This window comes from Chrysemys picta, chromosome 3, assembly GCF_011386835.1.
Source record: "Chrysemys picta bellii isolate R12L10 chromosome 3, ASM1138683v2, whole genome shotgun sequence".
Lineage (NCBI taxonomy): Eukaryota > Metazoa > Chordata > Testudines > Emydidae > Chrysemys > Chrysemys picta.
This window is the reverse complement of record NC_088793.1, coordinates 134,617,727-134,643,264: the sequence shown is the minus strand read 5'-3', so window position 1 is coordinate 134,643,264 and position 25,538 is coordinate 134,617,727. Positions and strand designations below refer to the sequence as shown.

General features: G+C 39.0%; 1 protein-coding gene across 3 annotated transcripts in view; it reads left to right on the top strand.

Annotated features, from left to right (window-relative positions):
- Positions 1-25,047, top strand: part of HEATR1 (HEAT repeat containing 1) — a 54,596-nt gene extending 29,549 nt beyond the window's left edge. For 2 of the 3 annotated variants that reach the window (XM_005291185.4, XM_065589058.1), the window contains exons 26-45: positions 2,880-3,023; positions 4,034-4,152; positions 4,312-4,433; positions 7,582-7,710; positions 9,193-9,423; positions 11,208-11,334; positions 12,273-12,436; positions 13,544-13,590; positions 14,470-14,593; positions 15,738-15,878; positions 16,110-16,402; positions 17,081-17,231; positions 17,936-18,094; positions 18,767-18,901; positions 19,210-19,314; positions 19,416-19,584; positions 20,639-20,793; positions 21,651-21,809; positions 24,069-24,177; positions 24,753-25,047. In XM_005291185.4, the coding sequence (XP_005291242.2) occupies positions 2,880-3,023; positions 4,034-4,152; positions 4,312-4,433; positions 7,582-7,710; positions 9,193-9,423; positions 11,208-11,334; positions 12,273-12,436; positions 13,544-13,590; positions 14,470-14,593; positions 15,738-15,878; positions 16,110-16,402; positions 17,081-17,231; positions 17,936-18,094; positions 18,767-18,901; positions 19,210-19,314; positions 19,416-19,584; positions 20,639-20,793; positions 21,651-21,809; positions 24,069-24,177; positions 24,753-24,841 (2,872 nt within the window). In that variant the 3' untranslated portion in view covers positions 24,842-25,047. Of the gene's footprint in view, positions 1-2,879; positions 3,024-4,033; positions 4,153-4,311; positions 4,434-7,581; positions 7,711-9,192; positions 9,424-11,207; positions 11,335-12,254; positions 12,437-13,543; positions 13,591-14,469; positions 14,594-15,737; positions 15,879-16,109; positions 16,403-17,080; positions 17,232-17,935; positions 18,095-18,766; positions 18,902-19,209; positions 19,315-19,415; positions 19,585-20,638; positions 20,794-21,650; positions 21,810-24,068; positions 24,178-24,752 lie in introns of all 3 variants that reach the window. The other variant, XM_005291184.4, reaches the window with a different exon arrangement.
- Positions 25,048-25,538: the final 491 nt, after the last annotated feature.

Here is a 25,538-nt window from a genome sequence, read left to right as displayed (position 1 = left end):
CAGAAGACCGCTATCCCTGCCCAACAACCTTAAAATCATATATTGAACTTGATGTGCACAGTCAGGCCAGAGCTTTTTTTGTGTGTGTTTACTATTAACATAGATGTAAAGAGAGTGCACGGGTGAGGTTTTTAATGGATATTGACAAAATCTTCTTGCTGTTCAACTAAAAAGTAAACGCTTTTTAAAGTAAAAGCTTCAGTCATGTTATTTTTATACCCTCACTAAGTAAGTTCAGGAGAGAGAACTTTCGTTCAGTTAGTCAGTCCTCCTCTTTCTATCGCTGTTCATCTGTATGCAACCCCTTCACCTGCTTAATTTACCGAGGGTCTTGCTCATTAAATTACTTCTTAGTGTGTGTGTGTGTGTGTGTGTGTGTGTGTTTTGTCAGAGGAAAACTTATAGAAATGTAGGCTGGAAGGGACCTCAAGAAGTCCATTCCAGCCTCCTGTGCATGACCAAGTAAACCTAGACCATCAATGACCAGTGTCTGTCTAAAGTGTTCTTAAAAACCTCCAATGACGGGGATTCCACAACCTCCCTTAAAAACCTATTCCAGAGCTTAATTACCCTTATAGTTGGAAAGTTTTTCCTAATAGCTAACCTAAATCTCCCTTACTGCAGATTGTCCATTCTACATGTCCTACCATAAGTGGACATGGAGAACAGTTGATCACCATCCTCTTTATAACAGCTCTTAACATGTTTGAAGACTGCTATCAAGTCCCCCCTCAGTCTTTTAATAGATGGTTTAATAATTTGTTCCAGTATCTTTCCAGGTATGTAAGTTAGGCCGTCAGGTCTATAATTCCCCTGGGTCCTCTTTGTTCCCCTTTTTAAAGATAGGTACTGTGTTTGCATTTCTCCAGTCTTCTGGGACCTCATCTGTCCCCCAAGATTTTTCAAAGGCAATGGCTAACAGTTCCGAAATTGCATCATGTAGTTCCTAAAGTACCCTAGATGAATTTCATCTGGCCCTGTCAAGTTGAATACATCTGATTTATCTAAATATTTTTTCACCTGTTCTTTCCCTATTTTGGCTTATGTTCCTTCCCCCTTGTTGATATTAATTGTGTTGCATATCTGGTTACCCATAAACTTTTTAGTGAAGACTGAAAGAAAATAGGCATTGAACACCTCAGCTTTCTTGATGTCAGCTGTTATTAGCTCTCCTTCCCTTCCAAGTAGAGAACCTACACTTTCCTTCATCTCTCTCTTGTTTGTAATGTTTTAAAGATCCTATTATTGCCTTCTATGTCCTTTGCTAGGTGTAACTCACTTTGTGCCTTAATCTTTCTGATTTTGTACCTATTTGCTTGTGCTATTCTTTGTCCTCTTCCTTTGCAATTTGTCCATGTTTCCACTTTTTGTAGGATTCCTCTTTGATTTTCAGGTCATTAAAGAACGCTTGATGGGGCCATATTGGCCTCTTACTATTCTTCCTATCTCTTCTTTGCATTGGGTAGTTTGCAGTTGTTGTCTTTATTATTGTCTCCTTGAGAAACTGCCAGCTCTCCTGAACTCTTTTTTCCCTTAGATTTTTCTTCCCAGGGACCCTTATCTGCCAGTTCTGAATTTGTTTAAGTCTTCTGTTTTGAAGTCCATCATCTTTTTATTGCTCTCTCTCTTTTTCCTTGGAATCATGAAATCATCATTTCATGATTACTTTCACCCAAATTGCCTGCTATCTTCAGATTTGCTACCAATTCCTCCCTGTTCATCAGAATCAAGTCTAAAGTGGATGTCCCTCTGGTTACTGCTTCCTCTTTCTGGAACAAAAAGTTGTCCCCAGTACATTCCAAGAACTTATTGGAAATTTTGTGTTTTGCCATATTACTTTTCCAAGAGATGTCTGAGTAAAGTGCCCCATTACTACCAGATCTTGTGTTTTGGATATTCTAGAAGTGACTCATCCCCACATCCTCCAGATTTGTGGTCTATAGTAGACTCCTACCATGGTGTCATTCCTATTTTTTTAACCCCTTTTATCTTTACCCAGAGACTTTCAGCTGGTCTGCCTCTCACCTACTTCTGGACCTTAGAACAAGTGTATATATTCTTGATGTATTATGCAACACCTCCTCCCTTTTTACCCTGCCTGTCCTTCCTGAGCAGGCTACACCTCTGTATCAATGTTCCAGTCATGAGAGTTATCCCAACGTGTCTCAGTGATGCCAGTTAAGTCATAATTTAGCTTGTGCATGAATGCTTCCAGGTCTTCCTGTTTTTTCTCCATACACCTTGCATTTGTGAATAGACATCTAAAATGCTGAGCAGATTCTCCCACTGATTTTCCTCTCGTCACCTCTGTGACCCTGCTGTAATTGTCCATGTCCTTCCCCTGCACCCAAATATCTAATTCTCTGCTAAAGTTACCTTCTTTTATATTTATCTGTGGGCTTTTGTCACCTACCCCCTTTGAACTTGGTTTAAAGCCTTCCTTACTAAATTGGGGAGTCAGTGCATGAAGATACCCTTCCCCTTCTTGGTCAGGTGGACCAAGTTCAGTCAGTGCCTAGCCAGCCAGTAGTTAAAATGAGACTATTGTCCGTTAGCTGGATGCCCAGCGGGTCAGCATTGAGACAACTGACTAATAACAGAAAAATGATTTCAGCCACAGGAACCCATCTCGGATTATAGGGTTGTGTTTGAGTATGTGTCTGTACAGTAGGCACACTGTATTTTAACTTTTTTTTTTTTTAACACAATTGGATCTGTTTTTCTTTTGATATATCCTGAGATTCTATTTTTGTTTGAAAGGCCACGCAAAACCTTTTCAATCTGAACCCAAGTTGTGGAGGTTTGTTTTCTAACAGCGAACTGTGCTCAGTTCATTTTCTTTGAATATATCTTGATTTTCTTGAGTATAATCTTTTTAGAAAACCCCAAGTTCCAGAATCAGTACCTGAAATAAGCAGTGTGAACTGGCAGAGAGTTACACTCATCCTGGAATTACTGCAGCACAAGAAGAAGGTCAAGCGTCCTCAGGTGCTAGTACCTGCACTTTTTAATCTGCTGGCCAGGTAATGATACGTCACTAAAAATTAATAAGAAACATCAATCATTACCTGTTCTCTCCTCACTAATAGGGGAGGTAAAACATTAGAGTGTGGGCTAATACCTAAACATTGTGGCAGCAACATGTCGGTGCGCCCTTTTTTTTAACTCCTTTAGTCAGGAGAGCAGGACGCAGGGCTGCTGTCAATATTGTACACTGAATGTTACGGTGGGCCTTTGAGGGTGGTACAACATACACAGCTTGTCAGACATGTGCTTTATTTCTATATTAAGGGGTTTGAGAGTGCAACGGTTTCCCTAAACCCTGATTTTCTGTATGGTCATGCAGACCTCCGCTGGTAATGGTGGTGGTGACAACACTGACCTTGTGGTTCCTAATTCAGGGCTGCTAAAGGATGATTTACAGAAAGTAGTAATATTGCCCTTTTTAAAGCAGCCTAATGAAATTACTGCTATTCCTGTCTTGCCCCATTTCCAGATGTTTACTTTTTTTACATATACCTCTCCCAATCCCCCTAAGAAGCACTCAAAGCCAGATGTTACTCAAACATGTGATATCTTGGCAGGAAGAGCCTTGCTGAATTGCCTGTCTGCCTCCTTGGGACCTAGTCTGTGAAAATTAAAGCCCTAAATTTCCCTTTATTTTGTAACACAAACTTTTAACAGATTTGGTATTAGTTTTCAAACCTTCAAATTTACCTTTTACAGCCAAGGGGAAAGATGGATGTTTCAAAGGGAAGTGGGTGATTCAGTGAGCTTTTCCTTTCAGTGACATTAAGTGTGCAAATGACATTTCAGTGCACAACAGTGATTATTTTCTGAGGTAAAATAATCTGAGATAAAATAGGAAAATTCTCTGCATACTGTGTAAGATTAGTGATGTTTTTATGGAAATCTCTTTGTTTTAACATTATCTCTGGTTTGAATTTTTAAGATGTGACTAGTCCACTAATTTATCTGAAATTTATTTTTCATCCTTCCACTTCCTACCCCTGACTACCTCCTGAATCTTTAGATGCCTGGAAACTTCAACAACAGAACAGGAAAATATGGAATATACAAAGCAGCTAATCCTAAGCTGTTTGCTAAACATCTGTCAGAAACTGTCCCCAGATGGCAGTAGGATCCAGTCAGGTAAAAAATCACAGCTTCCAGTTCGAGCACGAAAACTTTCCCTAGCTTTTGTACATTATCTGCTTTTTAGGATTGAAATAGTGTATCTGTTTGTTCTTAACATTGGTGATCTTCTTTTTAAAAAAGTACTAAGCAAGATTTTTTTCCCCCTCTCTGCAGATATCCTTGATAAAGAGAAATTCAATGTGGAGCTGGTAGTTCAGTGTGTCAGGGTATCAGAAATGCCTCAGACACATCACCACGCGCTGCTACTGCTTGGTACTGCTGCTGGCATGTTCCCTGTAAGTTGTGTGTGAGGTTTATTGACAACTCTTCTCTTTCGTTTCTGATTTTGAGAGGGGAAGACAGAAAGCTTAAAGATATAGAAGACTTCAGGAGAGAAAACTGCTACTGAAAGAAACGGGACAAAATTAGATGTCCCTTAAATTCTTTTGAAGAGATTCCCACTCCCATTTTTTATTTAAAAACAGAAAGATACTTTGTCATGGTGTTGTTAATCACTAATTGGGATCGTCTTATCCCTCCCACAGAAAACCCCATGGGGAATGGAAAATTTATTACAAAAGGGCAATATGGTTCAGCATGACATTATCCCCCTCAGGTTAAATGACTCACCCACCCTTCTGTTGTTGGCCTTTTGCACCTCCTTTATTTTATAGACTCATAGACTTTAAGGTCAGAAGGGACCATTATGATCATCTAGTCTGACCTCCTGCACAACGCAGGCCACAGAATCTCACCCACCCACTCCTGTAACAAATCCCTAACCTATGCCTGAGTTATTGAAGTCCTCAAATACTGGTTTAAAGACCTCAAGGTGCAGAGAATTCTCCAGCAGGTGACCCGTGCCCCACGCTGCAGAGGAAGGCGAAAAACCTCCAGGGCCTTTGCCAATCTGCCCTGGAGGAAAATTCCTTCCTGACCCCAAATATGGCGATCAGTTAAACCCTGAGCATGTGGGCAAGACTCACCAGCCAGCACCCAGGAAAGAATTCTCTGTAGTAACTCGGATCCCACCCCATCTAACATCCCATCACAGACCATTGGGCATATTTACCTGCTAATAATCAAAGATCAATTAATTGCCAAAATTAGGCTATCCCATCATACCATCCCCTCCATAAACTTATCAAGCTTAGTCTTGAAACCAGATATGTCTTTTGCCCCTACTACTCCCCTTGGAAGGCTGTTCCAGAACTTCACTCCTCTAATGGTTAGAAACCTTTGTCTAATTTCAAGTCTAAACTTCCTAATGTCCAGTTTATATCCATTTGTTCTTGTGTCCACATTGGTACTAAGCTTGAATAATTCCTCTCCCTCCCTGATATTTATCCCTCTGATATATTTATAAGAGCAATCGTATCTCCCCTCAGCCTTCTTTTGGTTAGGCTAAACAAGCCAAGCTCTTTGAGTCTCCTTTCATAAGACAGGTTTTCCATTCCTCGGATCATCCTAGTAGCCCTTCTCTGTACCTGTTCCAGTTTGAATTCATCCTTCTTAAACATGGGAGACCAGAACTGCACACAATATTCCAGATGAGGTCTCACCAGTGCCTTGTATAACGGTACTAACACCTCCTTATCTTTACTGGAAATACCTCGCCTGATGCATCCCAAGACCGCATTAGCTTTTTTAACGGCCATATCACATTGGCAGCTCAGTCATCCTGTGATCAACCAATACTCCAAGGTCCTTCTCCTCTGTTACTTCCAACTGATGTGTCCCCAATTTATAACCAAAATTCTTATTAATCCCTAAATGCGTGACCTTGCACTTTTCACTATTAAATTTCACCCTATTACTATTACTCAAGTTTACAAGGTCATCCAGATCTTCCTGTATGATATCCCGGTCCTTCTCTGTATTGGCAATACCTCCCAGCTTCGAGTCATCCGCAAACTTTATTAGCACATTCCCACTTTTTGTGCCAAGGTCAGTAATAAAAAGATCCACCCCTCCACGCTATGCAGCATAGGGGAGCGTCTGGTCCAGATATGACAGTGAAAGATATTCTTAATGGTTTTTATCTCATGCGACCGTGTAATGATTTTATTTAATATAGTTTTAAGTCTTTGAAACTGCTTCTGAAATAGGAGTTCTCGTCTGTGAGCTGAAATTTGCATATGCAGCCATTGTTAAAATAGGTTACACAAGTGATGTTAAAGTGTATCAGTATATAAAGGCATATATCTGTTACTTTTTCCCCTGTTGTTCAGTCTACCAGTTGAGAAGTTGAAAAATAAAGTGCTCCTCCCCATGATTAAACTGAAATGTATTTGACAGGTAGTTTTTAATTGCTTTATGGGAACCCAGTATATGACATGAAAACAATTTTCCATCCTTCTTTAATACTGGGTCAGTGACTGGTTTTCATTTTTTAAATAAAGTAAATATTTGCCTGGAATATTAAATATCTTTCTAAACATGGCCTATTTATTCTGCTTGCTAAGCCTGGATGGGAAACCTGTTCACAGCTCCTTTCATTGTGCTCTTATAAAACCAATGACACAGAGGCTTTAGCAAGATGGTGCCACCAGCAGTACTCAAAGAATTGTCAGAAGTTATCTTTAGAGCTTTCACAGCACTAGGCTACGTTAAACTGAAAAATTTCAAATTGAATTTGTTTGTTCATTCACATTGTGGTTGTGAGGTAGCCTAAAGTAGTCAGAAAACTAAAATTTAAAGCAGCTGCTCAATCGTTACCTCACATTGTGTCATCTTTCATATTGCAGGTATTTGAAAGATAGAGGGGCAGTTAGGTGTCCAACTTCCATTGAGAGTCATTGGCATTTGTGTCTTTGAAAATCTACTCATAGGTGATTTTGCATACAGCAGTACTGCATTATCTGGATATAAGAGCACGACAGACTTAGTCAGCCTTAACTCTTAATTCCTTTTCTTTACCAATTTACTTAGATTTTTGTTTTGGTGTTTAAATATTACACCTCTACCCCGATATAACATGAATTTGGATATAATGCGGTAAAGCAGTGCTTGGGGGGGGCTACGCACTCCGGTGGATCAAAGCAAGTTCGATATAATGCAGTAAGATTTTTTGGCTCCCGAGGACAGCATTATATCGAGGTAGAGGTGTATATGCCCTTCAGCATAGTTGCTCTCTGCAACTTCAAGGGACACCGTCAACTTGAAATCTAGTCAGTTTAAAAAAAAAAAAATTCTGTGAATAAAGGATGGTTTTCTCTAATTTCTTTCAGTTATAGTAAACTTCAGTACTATTTATTTAAAAATAATATATATTATTCCAGATAAAGAAAGGGTCAAAAAGCCTTAAAGTGTATTGAGAGGCGGGGAGGGAGAATGGAGAAGAACAAAACCACAAACACCTACAGACCCTTACAGAAATTAGTAGCTTTAGTATCTAAAACTGGAAACACTAACCTGGAGTTTTTTGGGGGCTTTGTTTTTCAGGACAAAGTTCTCCATAACATCATGCCCATTTTTACGTTTATGGGGGCAAACGTCATGCGTCTAGATGATACTTATAGTTTCCAAATAATTAATAAGACGGTGAAGATGGTTATTCCTGCTCTTATACAGGTGAGATTTGTTTTCTTTCATTCGAAGAAGGCTCTGAACAGTATTTTGGGTGTGGGTTTTTTGTTTTGTTTTTAGGGCACTAGTAAATAATTTATAGCATGTTCCTTGAGATTTCTACTGGTTATGACAGACATGACCAGCCCTAAGGTCCAATGAAAAGTACTATTGAAAAAGTATCCTCCTTATCCAGGGGAGTGGAAATGGATTTTACAGGCGGTGGAATGAAAGTGATGACTTGCATAGCTAGTCTGGAGCATGTTTTTGGTGTACAGGTCTCAGTGACATACTTAGTAATGATTTGATTAAAACACCATATATTATCAGATTGTATGACTGAATGTGGCTTGAAATGTTTAAAAAAATATTTTCTAACCTATCAAAGAAATATTAGGAGTATCAAATCTGGCCTTTGCTGGACTCACTGGAGATCACAGATGTAGTATAGTACTTATTTATGGGAATGGGAATGTCATTTCTTTTTTTCTAACTCTTTATTTCTGGCCATTTGAGCTAAATGAATATAAACCCAAAACAAACACAGAGTTAGAAAAAGACTTAATAAAAACACTTTCCCTGAATCTACTTTCACTTAGCATTGTCCCTAACACACTCCAGTGGTCCATGGGTTTTCATGAAAAACGTGGTGGGTGAGATCTGAATTTCTAATGTAAACACAAGTAGGAAGAAAATCTCCGGTTGGAAAACCTTTCAGGCCCCCTTCATACATCATAAAGAAACAAAAAAGAGAAAAACCCCATTTTACTTTCTCTGCATGTCACTTTTAGAGAAATGAAGCTGTTCTCCAGTACGTTTTGAAAAGTAACTTTTAATTATTGAATAATGGAGCCATTACCAAATGCGAAAACAAATCTATGTAAGCATATGTGTGCGTATATATAATTATTACATATAGATAGTGGTCTGTTAGTGAGCTGATATTCTCTAGGTCCTACCAAAATTGTTTTTATTAAAGTGTAAAATTCGAGGAAAGAATTGAAATGCATGCTGAGGGTGAGATTTTCAAAAGTGCTCAGCATTGGTCTCCCTTGAAAATCTCCTTTTGACTTCATGGGAATAAATTTAGACTGTTGCTGAGTAATTTTCAAAATCCCAGTCAACTTGAGAGCATTTTAATAAAATGCTTTCCTAAAACTCAAAGAAAATTCAATGACTGAAAATTGTTTTGTAAAACATCCAGTCTTTTGTTCGCCCCACTTTGCACTGGTGCAGCACATCTACATTAAGGGGGCTCGTACACAGTTATGCCAGTGCAGACTTTTGTAATTATCAACAAGCCTTACATTTTTGCAGGATGAAGCCTTTAGATGTTTATCTTGTGATTGTAATGTTTGGCAGTGGTCTTGCTTTGATTTATGTGCCTCACAAGAACAATTCCCACCTCTTTTTCTGTGCATATAAAATCCTCATTAGATTGTGCCTGTTTAGGATAGTTTATTGAACTCCCTAACCTCCTGTTTATAGGCTGAAGAAGGTGGCTCTCCAGAGGCTGCACAGAGTGTGGAGGAGGTAGTTATTAAAATCATACACGTGTTTGTGGATGCCTTGCCTCATGTGCCTGAGCACAGACGCCTGCCCATCCTGGCTCAGCTGATTGATACGTTGGGAGGGGAACGATTCCTCTGGGTTCTTCTAGTGCTCCTGTTTGAACAGCATGTGACCAAAACAGTGACTGCAGCAACCAATGGAGAAAAGGTCAGAACCATGGGGGGTGAACTCTTTAACTGTAAAAATGTCCAAACTGAAAATAACAGTATGTTTTCGATGTAAGTGGTGGTGTAGCCTCATCGGTCCAGGATATTATAGAGACAAGGTGGGTGAGATAATATCTTTTATTGGACCATCTTCTGTTGGTGAGAGAGAGAGAACCTTTTGAGTTTAGAGTCAGCTCGAAAGTTTGTCTATTTCACCAACAGAAGTTGGTCCAATAAAAGACATTACATCACCCACCTTGTGTCTCTAGCATGTATTCCATTCAGTTGTGAGATAAGGCCCTTGACTACCCTACAAAAATTACCATCTGTGTAAGCACTGTTGTTGCCAAAACATGAGGATAATGTTTATTATGTGTATTGTAGTAAAACCAAGGAGCCCCAATCATAGACTGCAACCCATTGTGCTAGGTGCTGTACAGACATAACAAAAAGGCAGTTCCTGCCCCAAATTGCTTACAGTCTAAGTAATTATGGGTTAAAACTTTTTTCTTTGCCTCTGTGTCTTACTAAAATGAGATTCTCTGGTGTGGATTTTATTCTTCCACATAGGCAGGAATAAATCATATTATATCACAGAAATGTATGTGTTTTTGTAGTGTAGCCAGGATCTTCATGGAAATTGTTAAAGGGAGAATAGTTTAGGCTCAAAATTCAGGGTTTGTTTATTTTTAATTTTTAAAGGAGGTGATTACATTTTTTTATAAATGAAAGTTTTTCAATTCCCTAACCACGTTGTGAACCCAAACACAACAGCACTTTGCTATTGCAGGGTATCCAGAAAGTGAAATAGATCCGTCTAGTTTCTGTGTCCAGGCTGAGTGAAATACTGAAATTATTCAAACAGCATTAATGGGGAAAAGATAGATTACAATTTTCAGTTTTAATTATTTCATACCATGTTAATAGCACAGCTATTGTAATATTTCATAACCTATTGGCCAAATTCAGCCCTGCCTAGGTTGAAATGCATGTGGTTCTCAGTCTTGGCTCAGTTGGGCCCATATTTTCTGCTTTGTTTGTTTTAAAGACCAAGTTAGGCTTTTGAGGAGTTTTTTTTTTCTTTTGCACAAAAATCAGCAAATACAATAAATTTCCTACTGACTACTTTTCTAGTGCATTTAGAGGTTAATTCTGATATTCAGTACATGGTACCTGTCCAAAATTGGAAAAGCTTTAGTCTGTGCTGTAAAAAATCATTGTCATCATCTTATTTTTGCTCTTGTTTAGCTGATATTTCTTGAGGTTCTATTCTCATGTGCCAGTTCTGGCAATCTCTTTGTGGGATGGAAAAATCAAATCTAATAATGTCTTCTTTTAATGTTTTTGGCTCTAGAAATCTAGTAGTTTTCTGTTTGGGCTTAAAAAAGACAGACGACAACAAAAAACATCCTACCAAATTGACTGATGGAGTAGCAAAAGAGATTTGTTTTTTCTACCTCAAATAATTTTTTCAGGTGCACGCTAATTTTAATGGAATATTGTGGAACGTTTCACTGTTGATCAGCTGGATCTGAAATAGTGAAGTTAGTGGTAAGCTATAGTCATTACCACAGTACGGCTTTTCGATAGTCTTTAGTGTGTGGAATGAGCTGTTGGTCTCTGTCCATTCACAGGGGACATGAGTCCACCAACACATCTTGCTGCTGTTATCATATCCAGCAACATTCCCTAGCACCGTACATTCATACACATTCAACAACAAACATTTTTTCTCTTATTTTTAGTTCTTGAAATAAATATTTTCTCTCTTTAATCCCTAAACAGGATGCTGTTTTGGAAACAGACATTGAATTTTGGATTTCTGTTTGTTGTGAGTTTAGTGTTCAACATCAATTCCAGAGCTTGATGAAAATAATCCAGTACTTAACAAAACTGCCAGAGAACAAAGAAGGTAACCACAAAACAGACTTGCTCTGCAGAACCAACAGATGCTTGTGAACCTTAATGTTACTTCTGTTGTTCAAGATTTTGGGCTGCAGGATTACCTTAATTGCATCTCTCTCCCTCTCATTCAGTTAGAACTACAGTTGAGAAGTATATACCTTTTTTGTGCCAAAAAATTAATTTCAGAATACTTTGAATTAGCATTCAGGGCCAAATAGTACTTTTCCTTCATAGAATATAGTAAGATGCCCCAAAGTAGTTTAGTTTAAAATAAAAAGGGACCACCCATAATAATTAGTGTATAGAACATAGCATGTATAATATAGCATGTGCCTGTTTTATAAGGCTGTTCTTTAAAGCAATTTACAACACAGGAAGAATCAGACAAAATCTTAATATTTGTATTAAAAGTTAATGAAATGGAGACATGTTTCCCTCTCCTGTATTTTAGTGTCTTGCTTCTGCCTTAATATAGGGATGATTCTGGGACTTTTGCAAAACGAATAGGGCTAGCACAAAGCTGACTGGAGTTCAGAACAGTGCTCCTGCCCTTCTGCTTGAGCTCTGGGCTTGCCTATTGTATAGAATCACTGTGATGATCTAAAAATTAACACGCTGGGGAGAGAAAACTGATGACTTTCAGATGGCATTTTGTAGGAGAATATATTGAAAAATATAGAAGACTCTTTTGAGCCTGATCCTTCCATTCTTGCACAAGCAAAATTCCTGTTTGAAGTCATTCGGGATTTTGCCATTGTGAGGACTGTAGGATTGGACCCTAAATCTCAGTTACCCAAGTTTACCTCAGCTACTGAACACTGCAGCACTTATTTGCCCTTTAATTGTTGCAACATTTTATTTCAGTTTTAGTAATTGTCAATCAAAAGCTTTTTTCTTAGTCATGGCTGAAAAAATAATTTTTTGGAGGGGGGGATGTTTCATCAGATGATCCTGGACCAAAAAAATTAATACGCAAGACGAAAACACAAGATGAAGAAGTGCAGCTTTTTAATGTGGAGTCTCACTCAGGCAAACAACTGCGACATTTTAAATTTTTATCTGTCTCCTTCATGGCACAGCTTTTGGCTTCTCAAAGTTTTGTGAAAAAGGTAATGCAGGTTTTTTTTTGTCATTTTCTTTTCATTCTGAGCAAATATGTTCTTTTAGCTTTCTGAAGTATATTTGGCCGACTGGCTTTTACACAGTTCTGAAGCCTTTTTGCAATTTGTTGTTAGTAAAAGTTTGGGGGGACTTTTGGGGGGTTTCTCTTTTTCCTTTCCAGTTCTCTTACAAAGAGACTTAGCCTGCGTGATTGAACATTAGGTAAATCCTGGCCACAGTGAAGTCAATGGCAAATAGCCTCAATAACTGATTGCTATCACACTATCTGGATTCACCAGACTCCAGCATTATAACTCCAAGGTACCTTTTGTTTTTTGTTTTCGAATTATATATTATCAGGTATCTTTTGAGTTATAGTGTTGGAATTTTGTGAATTCATATAGCGTTGGAATCTGGTAAAACACTAAATCAGGGGTGAAAAATTATACTATTAAATCTTAAAGAATCAAAGTTTTGGTTTTTTTTAAAACATCAGTTTAGGGGAACTGGGTGGCTCAGCAGAGAACTGATGAGATGTGACATTTTTCACCTATAGGTCACTGATTCAAATCCAGCCTTAGTTTGTAGCATTTTTCAATCAATCTGACTACAGTTTGGTGGCTTACGTGAAATGTGTCAGTGGTCTGTCTCTTTCTAGTGGATAAGTGTCCGGTCACAAATCCGCCTTTGCAATTGGTATTAGTAGGCTGGGCACTTTGACTGGTAGTCTCAGCAGAGAGGCCAAGGCCTGAAAGGCCATGGAAACTCAACTCCTCTTTTTAGAGGTGATCCCTCCATCTCCGGTTTGAAACGTATTGATAGAATAGTATGAGGCATGCTTGCACTGCACATGCCAATCCTGTGCATTCCATGAGGACTTCAGTTACCTGAGGCGGTAATCCAATGTCATTCATCAGCAATAGATGTACTATAAAAATGTTACAACAATCTTTAGTTGAGTTTCTTGGGTTTCATCCTGTCATTAATTTTTTTTATGGCTAAATTACAGCTGCGGAAAAATTGTACTTGAAATGTTAACATAGCCTTCATGGAAGCAGCTCCAGTGTGTTACTGTAATACAGTCCTAACAACTGTTTGGTTTTTTTGTTAATCAGATAGTCGAATGTGATGGAGCTGAAGAGCTACAGGAGCTGGAGCAGAGGTACACAAAAAAAAGGGAAAAACCCCTATAAATGTCTTATGTTCGTTACAAGTTAAGGATGTTGCTAAGTGGGAGATCTTCATAGTGTTTGAAAAAAGATTTGGGGAGAATAAATACAAAAAGGATTTTCTTTAATGTCTCTCTAGTGAAACACCAAGCAGGTTGTTTTTCAGTTGGTTTAACTGTTGTCTGATTTTTGGTTTTGTTTATCCTTGACAAGTGAAGTGCTTTTTTAAAAATTAAATCTGTCTGCTTTGCATGACTTCATGGATTTACTTTATTGTATTGACTTCACGTGTTTACATGAGCATGTAGCTGCCATGATAAGAGGGTCTCTAAAAATTTGAAATTATATCTGAAATTCTTCTAACCAAAACACTTGTTGCTCCTTCACTCCCAGAAAAAATCCCTTATCGATGAAAGCCCTTTTGTCAGAATGAGAGTATTACAGTCATCACAAATGTAATTTAAAAGAGTTGAATGTAGTAGATGTTTCAGTGCAGCAAAATTTAGATTTTTTGAGGGAGGTGTAACTTGCCTGGGAAGACAGTAAGTAAAGAAGGGATGTATGGCACAAGTGAAGTGCTGCACTTCTTACCTGGTTCTAGGCTTTCATACATTTCCTGAGGTTTTGGGCAGAATTATTATTCTTTGGAAATGATGATAAATGGTTGGAGGACTAGATGGACTCCTTTTAATATGTGCGCTCAACTTGAACTATTTCCTAATGGTTTTTTGTATTTTAATATCTAGATTTAATGTAAATAGTTTTCTGTACTGGGTATTTTATTAACCCTCATTATTGTCTGAAATTTCCTGCCCTCCAGGAATAAAATCACTTTGTAAATGTTACTCATTAAAAGATGTTTCTCCATCTAGATTATTAGAAGAAGTTCTTCGCTACATAAATGTTGTGGCACACTCAGTGGAAGAAAATGCAGACAAACCAACAGCAAAGTTTTGGAGGGCTCTGCTCAATAAGTCTTACGATATGCTAGATAAAGTGAGTTTTCATTACTCCACTTGCTGGTTTTGCTTTTCCTTCCTTCCTTCCTTTTTTTTTTTTTTAAATCATGATTATAACATTTCTGTTACATTTTATTTTTTGTGGGAGAAGGTGGGTGAGGTAATATCTTTGTTGGACCAACTTCTGTTGGTGAGAGAGACAAGCTTTCAAGCTTACGCAGAGCTCTTCTTCAGGTCTGTCTAAGCTTGAAAGCTTGTCTCTCTCACCAACAGAAGTTGGCCCAATAAAAGATAATACCTCATCCACTTTGTCTTGCAAATATCCTGGGACCATCGGCTACAACAGAACTGCATATAACATTTTATTTTTGGAACATTTGTAGAAGGTTTAATATTACATAATTCATTAGTAATCTTTACCAACCAATTTGGGACCTGATGCATTGTTACTTTAATTTTCTAGTGCCAGCAGTATTATTAGGCAGAGCAAACGAAATGAAGTAAACTCAGTGATGGTCATTTTTCTGTTAAGTATCCTGGTGGTTGGAAACAGCCATCTAGATATTTTCAGCATGAAAATAGCCTTCTGGTGTTTTTTCTAGTTACAACTTTTAATGTTGACTTTTAGTTAGTTAATATTTCTCCAGAAGAATTTAAATGGAGTGACAAGCCTTACTGTGTTTTTCAAGTCTTATTTTTTTTTTAAATCAGAAGTACAGATGCTATGTTGGCTTGGTGCCCTAGCAGCAATAGTGGAGCTGTGGATCAGAGGTCTCCTCAGTTCTCAGGGTGACTGGTGCTGAATTTTCTTCCCTTAGAAACTTAGTTGTCCCACAACTCCTAGCCAATGTGCATGGAGCAATGTCAGAAGGATTATTTTGGTGGTGAGCGATATCTAGCCAACTGCAGCCTGGAGTGGAAGAAAACGATGTAGGAATCCTTGGGTTAAATGAAGCAGAGCAAGTAGTAGGTAGTTTATTTCCTAATTGGTGGCTAGCAGTTAGGGTGTGAGAGTTAAATATTGTAGCAGGAACTTACTTTCTCCTTTTCCTTTCACAAACAAAGCACTATCAGGACATGCTTTCCCTTCTTTGCTCTCAGGAAGTCCACACTTCTTTACTTTTTGGGGGGGTTGGATGGTGCAGTACAGGAAAGAACATTTCTGTTGCTGTTTTTTACAGGTCAATGCCTTATTGCCGACACAGACATTTATCCCTGTCATTAGCGGACTGATGACCAACCAGCTGCCTTCTGTGAGACGTAAAGCAATGGATCTCTTGAACAATAAATTGCAGCAGCGCACACGTTGGCAGAAGGCCCAAGTAAGGGAAAGGGTTAAGCCCGTTCTTTTTGTTTAAACTGTTTGCACCTTTCTGCTAATGAGGTGTCGTGTGTAAGGGCAGGTGTAGAATTTTCAGATGGAAATGTGAATTTCGCATTAGCAGTGTACCTTTTGTGTACCAAAATGTGGTCCACCCACCCACAGTAACTTGCAGGATCTGGACCTAGCTATGTTTTTAATTTCATATTTGTGTGTTCTTTCATTCTCTTAGGTTCGGCAGCTCTTAGAACTAATTCCAGAGCTAATCGCTATTGTACAGCGTAAAATAAATGAAGAGGAAGAGGAGCAAGCCATCAACAGGCAGACTGCTTTGTTCAGTCTCAAATTACTGTGCAAATGTTTTGGCACAGACCATCCAGAGCCTTTTGTGCCTGTTCTGAAAGCCACCATTGACCTGATTTCTTCAGAGAGGAAGGAAGAAAGGAATGTGATGGGAAGTGCTTTGCTGTGTATAGCCGAGGTCACCTATACACTGAAAGCACTAGCAGTACCTCAGCTTCCAAGGTATCATCATTTTCATAAAAGGATTCACTGCCGCAGGAACTGCATCAGATGAAGACTGGCCTAAACTCTTGTTAAATTAATTGGCAGTCTGTACATGCACAGTGTGCTTTGTAGAAATGGATAAAGGCTTCCCAATTCCAGAGAGTCCTCCTGAGTACTTATAGTGAGAGAACTCTGAAGCAAATGATGCACTAATTGTGTAAGAATTGTAAATCATTTAATAATCACAGAAGTTCTTGCAGAATCTGTCAAATGGCCTATATTACCACTGTAAGCCTGGCTGTATTTAAAACATAGAAACCTTGTTCAGCACAGTTGGAAAATAGCTAGGATACAACTCTGTTTAGTCCTGCCTGTTCATATGGAACTCAGGCATTTAATAAACAGCTTTTTAAGAATGCCTTAGCCTTGATAAGAATGGTCAGTTTCATAGTGTAGTGGAGCCTTAAAATAAATCTAATATTCTTCACAGCTTTTTGAGAAATAGAATAGAGAAGTGAATCCCAGAAGGCCAGGTTTTCAAAAATAGACTCTGAAATTGTGCATGTAGAAATTTTAGACATGAAAGTTGTGCCTGTAGTTTTATGGGCTGGATTGAGGCCTATTTGGAAATTTGCCTCCAAATTTGCAACTGACAATGATTTACCTTTCTGTATGTTTTTACTTGATTATCTGCAGGCTGATGCCAGCGTTGCTGAAGACACTAAAACACAAAAAGGAGCTGGTCTCCAATGAGATTTACTTGCTCAGCGCGGTGACTGCGCTGCTGAAAGTTGTGGCAACACTAGCACACTTCCTTAGTCCCTATCTGTTGGATGCTTTGCTGCAGGTGAGCCATCACTGTTTTAATATGGGTGAGGGGCAAGAATGAGGAAGCTCAAATTATAGAGGTCATGCAGGATTTTGCAGTGAATTAAAATGAGAATTTTGCCATCTGGGTGGTTGGGGGAAATCTCCTGACTGCTTCTACTCAGCCCCCCTGAGTTAAATCATCATGGAATGATGCTGCTGGTGTTCTCCTCCTGCAACCTTTCAGAGACTTAGCTTGCTCCTTTAGGAGGTGGGATGTGGATTTTGAGGGTTTTTCTCCTGCACCAGTAAGTTGATCAAATGTATATAATAAAAAAAACTCCAGTTTTTATACATAGAATGGATGTGATGACCCTCTGCTTATTCCACTGATGAATCCCCTTTTTCAGATTTCATGTATTGAAGGAGAAGTCGTCTTGTATACAAACTTCATAAATTGTAGTGTTTAAAGTAGTAACACAGCTGAACTGGTCAAGAATCTAATATGAGTCAACTACAATGGTTCTTTGTTTTTAATAATTGTTCTTAACACTAATGTAGTGCTTTTCATTTCCAAAATGCTTTGCAAATGCTAATTAAACTGAGCATAAACCTTTTAAAATTAAGTAGGTGATTTATTTGTTGGTTCCTAGAGTACAATACTTTTCTAGAGGAGATTATTGTGAAATCAGCTCTTGAAAGATTCGTTTCACTGGTTTTTTTTGTTCTTGGATTTTCTGATAGGTCGTTCGCTTGGAAAGGATTGCAGTGGAAATGGGTCCTTCATCCCAGCTTAATCTCCGTTTAACATCACTGAAAACTATGTTAGCTACACAGCTTGGTCCCAGAGTTCTCTTGCCGGCGATTACCAAGTGTTACAATGAACTTGCAACTGCTTGGAAGGTTATGATTTTTTTCATTCATTAGTAAAGTGAATGGAAATATAATTATAGTTTAAATATGCGTTTTTATATTAAACCAAAAAAGTTAGAACAGGGAGGGATCCACCAAGCTAGAGTATTCATGTGCTAGATGGCAAGTATGGGAGACAATTCTGCTCATAAAGGCTTTCATTTATTTGTTAGGGATGTACGTTAGGAATTACAACTTTCCTCTGGGCCTCGCGACTACCTCATGCTTGGGCATTTAAGATTTGCTGCCAGGATGGGGAGGGAAAGAAAACTCTTTAAAGGGACACAGCCTCTTTATGTCATAAACTGTAAACCAACATGTCTTCACTTTTATTGGTAGTGCCTTAGATTACCAGAAGTGAAAGAATTTTATAAAATCCAGGTTATTTACACCCTGTCAACTTTTTTATTTCTCTCGGCTTGGGCAATGAAAATCAGTTAAATCAAATTTATTTTGTTTAGTCAGATCCACCTTTTGGGTTCTTAATGTTGCAAATTTGGGGTTTCCAACATTGTGAATGGGAATGTTTGTTTGTTTAAAGACAATGATTGTCACCTGTTTAATTTAAAAAAATGTGGAAGGAGTTCAGTTGATTTGATGATCTGTGGATGTGACTTTTTTAATTATGGGGTAACACAACTGTCTTTGTTTGATCTTTTACAGAACCGCCTGGGTCCCCTTATGGACATTCTTAAAGAACACATTGCAGGTATGGAGAGAGACCAGCTCATTTCCCATCAATCTGAGTTGACAGCATTTTTCATGAAAGCCCTGGACTTCAGAACAGAGCACTCACAGGTGGAGTACTGGCAATTCTTAAAGAGCAAGAATGGACGTGGTTTTCTACTAATGTTAATTTTAGAAGTTCTTTATAAGAATGTGTCAGGTCGTTTCCTGCTAAATGCATTTTCTGTGCCTTTGAGAATTGTGTATTCAGCTATGAGAGACGTGCAGTGAGAGATTGCTCCTTGTGAACAGAAAATTTTAGCTACACAAATGTATCTTGGACCTAAACATAGAGATAAAGTCAGACTTTGTTAAAAGATGCTCATCAGGCTGTGAGTCTTACTGTATTGATTTTGAATTATACCTTCCACTTGTTCTAGGATGATCTGGAGGAAGTTGGTAGAACAGAGTCTCATATTATTAGCTGTTTAATTAGCATGGTCATGAAGCTTTCGGAGGTTTCTTTCAGACCCCTCTTCTTCAAGGTAGGAATTTGAATATAATCCTTTGGTGTTAGCACATCTGTATTTACAACTGCATTAATGTAGCAAAAACTTACCTCTTCCCCCCTCTCTCTCTCTTTCAGTTATATGATTGGTCCAAATCAGAGGGCACCTCAAAGGACAGACTGTTGACATTCTACCGGTTAGCCGATTGCATTGCAGACAAGCTCAAGGGTCTTTTCACGCTGTTTGCTGGTAGTTTAGTGAAGCCTTTTGCTGACACCCTGAATAAGATTAACAGCTCCAAAACTGGTAGGTCTCCAATTACTATAGTTATCAAAGAAGGAACAGTTGAAATATGGGGAGGAGGGATAGCTTAGTGGTTCGAGCATTGGCCTGCTAAACCCAGGGTTGTGAGTTCAATTCTTGAGGAGGCCATTTAGGGATCTGGGGCAAAAATTGGTCTGGGGATTTGTCCTGCTTTGAGCAGGGGTTTGGACTAGATGATCTCCTGAGGTCCCTTCCAACCCTGATATTCTATGATTCTATGATTATATCACTGTGAGCTTGCTGTCTCTGCCTCCCACCAGTGTTCTTCCCCTCCCCCCCCCCCCCACACACACTTTTTCTTCCTGCTTTCTCTTGCATCTTACAGCAAGGTGGCTTACTCATTGGGGGGATGCAAAAGGATGTCTTTAGTTGGGGTGTGTGGGCCAGAAGTCCAAAGAGAGGAATATTCTTCAACCACGGGTAGTCATTCCACTCATTAAATTTCTCTTGGAGTCAGCCAAAGTTGCAGTTGTGGGATGTGTGAAGCCTATTTCAAGTCTCTGCTCTCTTACTTTTCACTCATTGCCTCCCCTGACATGGTCATATACAACACACCAGCCAGGCTTGGGCTCCTCAACTTACTTGATGAAATATCTGCTGCTGTTTTGTTTCATTTTCCCTTCCCCACTTCAAAACTCAGGCAACCAGCAAACACATTGGTAACTGGACTTTTCCATACTTAGGCAGCATGTACATCAGTTGCACTGATTGTCAGGTTCTTCAGTTAATCCCTAGCACCTTTCCCACAAGCTGTGTGCTCCCCTTCTTCCCCAGCTGTATGCCACATCCAGCATTAGTCTAAACAACAATATTCTGAACTGCAAAGAGCTAAAAGGCCATATTGCACCTTGCATTTCATAGGGATATGTGGACTAGATTTAATCCCATGATATCCAGGCCATAGGCCATTTACTACTTATTTCTTAGCGAGGGATGGTAACATTGGCTGCTAAGTAATCTCTCCTTTCATTATAGCCAGTTGTGGAGCAAGTGGCTTCTTCATGGGTTTTCCTCACCTTCTTTTCCCCATATGCAGATGAAGCTTTCTTTGACTCTGAGAACAGCACTGAAAAGAGCTGCTTATTGCTGCAGTTCATCCTTGACTGTATGCACAAAATCTTCCTCTTTGATACCCAGCGTTTTGTAAGCAAAGAGAGAGCAGAAACCTTGATGGCGCCCCTAGTTGACCAGGTACCGACACGTACATTGAAAAGAGATTATCCAAGTATTGTATTCCCATTTCATTTAAAAGGTTTATTGCTGACTGTTAAATGTTCAGATTGTATTCCTTGTAATTGGTCATGGATTTGACCTTCTTTGGATTAATTTCTCCCTGTTCCCGTTTTATTTTCATTATTATTTTTTTTATTTTAGTATTTGTCATCAAAGCACTTCAACACGTTACCTAAATAACCCCTGCACTTCAGTTTTCTCATCTACAAGATAGAGAAATTAATACTTGCCTACCTCACTGGAGTATTGGAAGCATTAAGTGACTTGCCTAAAGCTGAGGAGTTTCCAGCTCCTTCTCCTTTGCTCAGACCTTTTAATCTGCCCCTGTCACACAATTAGATATTCTGTGGTGTCATCCAACACCACATCCAAGTTGGATGGGTCACTGCTGCATGAAAGTGTTTTCTGTCTTCTCCTCCAACTCCCGCAGGCCAAGTGTACTCCCTTTGCAGGCTCTCAGACAGCATTTATCAGCCAAAGATATGACGCCCCAAAGAACTAAACCTGAATTTTTCATGTGCCAGTAAACAATGGTACCATTAAATCCTAAACCCAGAAGAGGGAGTTCATAGTTGAAAGATTTTAGGGGAATCAACATTTTTAAATGTAACTTTTTAGATTTTTCATCTTACTGGTGTTTATCTTCCTTAATACTTTGGCCTTTGGAATCTCACTCCATTAGGCTTTGAACTCGTGTGTTGAGAAAATGTTAACCTGATGTTGGGGGCTGAGGGGGCAGCAGGGTGTTTTTAAGCCTCAGTTAAACAGTTGGGCCTTTCTGTTTGACTTGCTTAGTGATCATTTTACTCCTGCAGCTAGAAAACATGCTTGGAGGAGAAGAGAACTTCCAGGAAAGAGTGACCATGCACCTGATTCCATGTATAGCTCAGTTTTCAATTGCAATGGCAGATGATTCTCTATGGAAACCACTAAACTACCAGATTCTGCTGAAGACAAGGCACACATCACCTAAGGTATGAAGCTGGGTGATCTCTTAATTGAATATTTGTGTGTTAAACTGCTCTCCATATAAAGCAGATTGCGGGTTGGCTGGGTCAGTGCTTGACATGAAATTTGCTCTTTATGGTAACGCACTGGTATTATTAATACAGAAGGTCCTTTATTACAGTGTGAATGGAATAGCTTCAGAGTGGATGCCAGAAGATAATTATGGGCAATTGTTCATCAGCCTCCAAGAATTGACCTATGTTTTAGCAGGGTTTCACTGTGTCTTTTGTTCATGTTCTACATCTATAGTATATCTAAGTGTGGCAGAACTCAATGTTTATATTTGATCATTTTAAGATAACCATGTTCATTTTTAAGCTTTTTTTAAATTTTCACAGTTGGGTGGGGGGAGTCAAGCAATTTATTTAATGATGATAGATGTTGAGATTCAAAATTAAATCCTTATAACCATTAAAACACAAATGATCAGCGTCACATATCAAAATATACAAACCAAACTCTTAAGTTCTCAAGCAGCATTTTTCTTTCTTAACCTATCTGTACATTTTGATTATCAAAGGAAATATTTTTTCATGGGTTTGTGTGTGTATGGTGACATCTACTTTTATGGATAAAAATCTAATCCTCCCATGCTGAGGTATATTTGGTCCTTAGTATGGTTAACGAGGAATGATGGGTTGTGATGCCTTCTGTAAATTAATAACACCCAGCTCTATTTCTGCTAGACTTGCTGATGCAGCAGAATAGTTTTCTGAGTGGGATTGTGATGAGGGCAAACTGGCTAAGGCCTGGTCTACACTAACCCCCCAATTCGAACTAAGGTACGCAACTTCAGCTACGTGAATAATGTAGCTGAAGTAGACGTACCTTAGTTCGAACTTACCACGGTCCACACGCAGCAGGCAGGCTCCCCCGTCGACTCCGCGTACTCCTTGTGCCGAGCAGGATTACTGGAGTCGACGGGGAGCACTTCTGGATTCGATTCATCGCGTCCAGACAAGATGCGATAAATCGAACCCGGAAGTTTGATTGCCTGTCGCCGAACCAGCGCGTAAGTATAGACAAGTCCTAAGACTCAGCTAATTTTGATAGGTTGTGGGGAGCAACTGGAAGAATTAGTAAGCGTTAATCACAACTTCAAAAGCAACCATAGCCTATCTTTTTGAGCCTGGTGTGTAATCTATGGGTCTTATTGGACCCCAGACTAGTTAGGAGCCCAGCTTTCAGCTCTTGGTACAAAGAGACCTTTTATTTTGTGTATGAACCTTGCTATACTTATTTGTCCTTTTGTTATGAAGAGACTAGACTTCAATAATGCATTCCATTTGGGACTATACCTTGAGACCAGCTGGAGCCTAGAACTGACATGGAATGCAGCAGTCATTTTATTAAGAGGGCTAGTATTTCAAGAGCACAAACACCAGGGCTCCATAAGCTTTGCTGGACGGTTATAAGCTCCCTGGTGGGATTCAAGCTGTTCGTCTTGACGTTTAGGGTATGTCTACACAGACCATGAAAGTGAGCCTCCCACCCTGCGTGGACACTCAGGCCAGTGGGGCTCACATTAGTGCTCTAAAAACAGCTCTATAGACAGTACTTAAGGTGCAGCTTGGGACTACACTTGAAGTCCTAAATGGTTTGGGATCTTCCTCTTAAAAGACTTGTCTCACTCCTCTGATGATACTGTCACAGTTGCAGTCAGCAAAAGTGCTGGAGCTCCACTGATGTAATGTAGAGGGAGGTGGTGGTAGTGTTCTACATGGGGGTCCTTTCACTCTGCAGTTCGGTTGGCCAGAATTATTAACCATCTGAGTGTGCTTCAGGGCCCATTGGAGGTGGACATTTGTTGAAGACTTTAAAAAGGGAGTACAGTCTATCAGCTAACTTTGAAAATGTCCAGCTTCTAACAAACCCAATCCTCCTTACTTTGTCTAATCCCTTCAGCCAGGCTTAATTCTTGACTAATTTTCTGTCCTTCTCCCCTGTAAGATATGACTGGCTCTAAATGTTTTATGTCTATGGGAGACTGAACTACATTAGCCTCTCCTATAGAGATGCAGGCTCTCCAGCTCCAAGTAGTTTAGCAAACTTCAGTTCCCAGAATTCACTTATTACCCCTCTCCCCAAGTAAAGGCCCTGGGAGGAGAATGGAAAAAGAACTAAATTGATCTAAGACATGGACTATTAAAAGCTATGTTTCAGAGAATATGCTGTATTGCTTGTTTCCCTATATAGTGTCTTTTTTTCTTTTCTTCTAATTGTAGGTTCGATTTGCTGCTTTGCTTACTTTGGTGGAACTTGCAGGGAAACTAAAGGAGAACTACATGGTGCTGTTGCCAGAATCCATCCCTTTCTTAGCTGAGTTAATGGAAGGTAATGTCCTACAATGCTTCAGTTGATAACCAGGATATCTGGGTTGTCCATTTTTGAAATACTAATATAATACAAAACAATCTTAAAGACAGTGATCCATCACTGACAAATCCTAAAAATCCACTGTCTTGAATGTTAGTCACTTTTTTTTTTTTTTAAGAATAAAGCTATTACATAACTGAAATTAAAAGTAAACAAGCAGATGCATTGTTTAGGAGCCATAGACTAACTGATGGGAATTCACCTCTGTGCACTGGGCCTGTGCACCACTTAAGTCCCAAACAATCCGACTGTGGCACTGCTTTTAGGACAGGTTTTTATGGTGTTACATTTACTGCACTCTTATGAGTGGAAAAACAACTTTATTTCAAAAATATTTTTATTGCATTACCTTTTCAGCTGCAGTAATGCTCAAATAATAAGTGCTTCCCAAACATCCTGCTCAAAGGAGCATACAGTGTGAAAAGACACACTCATGAAAGGAGGTGTGGGGAGATCTTACAACATAAGAAAAGTGGTGAGGGTGGAGATAGGCATATAGGGTAGTTACATCTTTGTTAATGTTTGCTTTTTAGATGAATGTGAAGAAGTAGAACACCAGTGCCAGAAGACGATTCAGCAACTGGAAGTTATTTTAGGAGAACCACTCCACAGCTACTTCTAAGAAGCCCTATTATCTCTTCCTTGTAAAGTCTAAATCATGAAATGTGAATGTCGATCTCACATAAGAGCTAATAATATTGTCATAAAGTTACTATGTCACTCCAATTAAGAGTAACACCTTTTTTTGTAGTAGAATGTTAAGATCTTGCCTATACACTGTTCAGGATCATGACAATTTCCACAGCTATTAATAAATTGAAAATATTACAAGATGGCTTTTTGACTTCTGTATACCATGAATTGTAGAAACAGTTCTATGAATTAAGGTCAGGAAGGACAATGGGGGATGAATTTTCATAAACTAAAATGTGCTGCAAGATTGTAGAAGGGGCAGACTTCTTTTTTGTTCTGAACGTAGTTTTTATCCTGTTAAGTTTGCTGCAGCTTTTTAGTCATTCACGATGACAGTAAGCATTTTCTAGTAGCAGAGTCCCTGACTACAGAAGCTACAGTTTTGTGAGATGTTTTCTTCACAATAGTTTAAAATCACTCATTTATGCTCTGTGGGATTTGAGTCTCAATTATACCAGCCTATAACTTCAAACAGTAGTTATTAATAGCTCCAGAAAACACTAATTTTGCTTTAAAAAGTGATTACTATAATCACCATTATGCCATAAGTCTGATACATCACAGGGATGTGCACATGTTACTAGTTATGTGAATTTATTAGGTTCTTACAACTGTGTACCCCTGTG